We start from the raw sequence: 2,674 nt of genomic DNA on the forward strand, positions 1-2,674 counted from the left end.
TCCCTCTTATTTATTGCCAATATATACTTTCAGACTACAAAATTCCTGGATTCTTGAAATATAATTCTATTTGAATCATGTGATTTCTAATACTTTCCCTTCAGATTTCTGAATTCTGGCCCACAAGACAAAAAAATCTCTATGTGCACACACTGAATAGCCAGTTCTGAGTAAAGTCTGGGGCATAATTAGCACTCAATCACATTTTTCAAAAAAAAAATTTATTGACTTTGATTACTAGTGCATCAATGTTGCTTCATCAATTATAACAAAGGTACCACACTAATCTAAGAAATTGGCAACAGGGAAAATTATGTGTGTGTGTATAGTGGGAGTTATATGGGAATTCCGTATATGATTGGTGCAATTTTTCTGTAAATGTCAATCTAAGACTACTCTATAAAAAAAAGTTCATTATTACAAAAAGAAAAGGATGGATTAACTCAAACACATGTTCATCAGTTAAGGTAAACTAGATCCTAGACTTTGCCTCACTCCGAAACTGACTTTGATGGCAGTGCATCTTCCTTCAAGTCTGCCACTTTGTGGGGTTTCCAAGTCCCAGAAACCTCAGAGTCAGACTCTATGCAGTCATTTTTGTCATTGAGATGAGACAGGGACAATTTCTCACCCATGACTGAAATATGACTATTACCAAATCAAAAAAGTCTTCTTGACATGTAACATTGAAATGTTCAACTTCTTGTTGGTCATGAGGATGTCAGAACCCATCAAAGCCCACACCCTCCATGTCAGAAAGTAAAGCAAATAGCTGGACCAGGCTTTTACTACACTGCCAAATCTGTACCCAATCCAAATGTAGCCAATATTAGGTGCTGACCTCCCTTGTTTCCATCTGAAAATGTGTGAAAACACCACACCATCACCAGAACCTAATGAACATGCTTGTTCATTTTGCACTTGCTCTTGTCTTTCTGAGTATTTCTTTGTACGTAGCACCTTTTTGTCATCAGATAATTGTTCAAATGTTGTACTTTTAAAATAATGTTCAGACCTGTCTCTACTACTTCAGTACATACTCTCCTTCCCATTAATCTCTTTTTCAGTTCATAGCAATATTTTCAAATTAATTGACCTCAGTTTGTTTTTACAGTTTTTAGCACTACTTGTTTAATTGTAAACACCCTGAAAGCAGTTAACTACTCATAATCTTTGTTCTGTAGAGACAATGCATGGTATGGAGCCTATTGAAAATAATCAAATATGTTTGCTCAATAAGTGAATTAAATTAATTTCCTCAACTTCAAAATATGCACACCAAGATGTATACATTTAAATCAATCCAGTTGAAATATTATGTTTCTCTTCTACCTTATACTTTTGATAGGTATTCATTCCCCATGCCTAGCACCCATGTATCATTCTAACTTATCAATAACCTTGAACTACGTCTTTAATTCACATCTCTTTCCAACACCCAGGCCCCATGTCCTATCCTTGTGACTTTAGTCATAACCCTCTGAATAAGTGTCCTCTTTCCTCTTTTATCCCTTGCAACTCCATTATAGTCATTAGAGCCACAAGCAAAACACAGCTCTAAAATACTCTGTAATTTGTCCCTGGGTATATGTGGGCCTGACAATGTGGGATATGACAAACAGGTGGAGAATACATTGTTTATGATATAATTGTAAGAAGAAACGCTTGTAGGATATTAATGAAGAACCTAATGTTCATTCAACAAGCGGCTTGTCCAATTTGCAAAGCTGCCATAACACCAGAAGAAAATAGATATTCACAAGAAAGCAAACAAATATTTTTTAGGGATAAAGAACTATATTTATTGAGAACATAAGAGTTTCCCAAATATACAGTGCCATAGGCATCCACAGACTCATAACAGAGAAGCAGAAATAATGGAAATCTGAGTAAAATGGGAAAATAATGAGAGGCTACTAAGCAGCCTCTGGCTTCATAAACATCCTTCTAAGAAAAGGGTATTAAAAGGTAAAGTCTAAGTCAAGCATGAAATTTTTTTAATATAGAAATCTTGTGTAGAGGGTCTTGCATCAGAATTGTCCTTAGAGGTAACATTTCAAAAGCAAATGGTGCTCAACTGATGATGTTCTAGCAGCAAGAAGAATAGCATCTTCTGTAGCAAGTTGGCCTGTAGCCACAGCATCCATAGCCAGAGCCGTATCCACAGCCATAGCTGGAACCGTATCCACAGCCATAGCCACTTCCATAGCCACTTCCATAGCCACAGCCATAGCCACTTCCATAGCCACAGCCGTAGCGAGAGCCGTATCCACAGCCATAGCCACTTCCATAGCCACAGCCATAGCCACTTCCATAGCCACAGCCATAGTAGGGGCCATATCCGCAGCCATAGCCACTGCCATAGCCGCAGGAGTTGCCATAGTAGTTGCAATACATGTTTTCAAGATGAGGGGTTTCAAGTGAGTTACAGAAGGAAGGATCTGAAATGGTGATGCCTTCTACCTCCCTGAGCCCTTTATATACTGTCAGAAAGTGGCAGAACATACCATTCATTCTCTGACTTGGACAGCAAATATGTAAACTATTATGTGCCAGTCACTGTTGACAAAAATAGTTTGCTTAAAATTAGTCCATTAATTTGGATGCTCCAGTTTTATTTGGAGAGGTTCATCTTAATTTGCTATGGCAAAGTATTGTCTCTAACACATCATGA

General features: G+C 37.6%; 1 protein-coding gene across 1 annotated transcript; it reads right to left on the bottom strand.

The window, feature by feature from the left end:
- Nucleotides 1-2,088: 2,088 nt before the first annotated feature.
- On the bottom strand, nucleotides 2,089-2,397 carry LOC101434094 (keratin-associated protein 21-1-like). Its single transcript, XM_004468640.2, has one exon. The coding sequence runs from the start codon at nucleotides 2,395-2,397 to the stop codon at nucleotides 2,089-2,091; it is 309 nt and encodes a 102-aa protein (XP_004468697.2).
- Between the last annotated feature and the right edge of the window lie 277 nt (nucleotides 2,398-2,674).

Source organism: Dasypus novemcinctus, chromosome 4 (assembly GCF_030445035.2).
Source record: "Dasypus novemcinctus isolate mDasNov1 chromosome 4, mDasNov1.1.hap2, whole genome shotgun sequence".
Classification (NCBI taxonomy): domain Eukaryota; kingdom Metazoa; phylum Chordata; class Mammalia; order Cingulata; family Dasypodidae; genus Dasypus; species Dasypus novemcinctus.

Bases quoted from the DNA above. Each gene is read 5' to 3' on its own strand.
- LOC101434094 (XM_004468640.2), bottom strand. From the start codon at position 2,397: ATGTATTGCAACTACTATGGCAACTCCTGCGGCTATGGCAGTGGCTAT.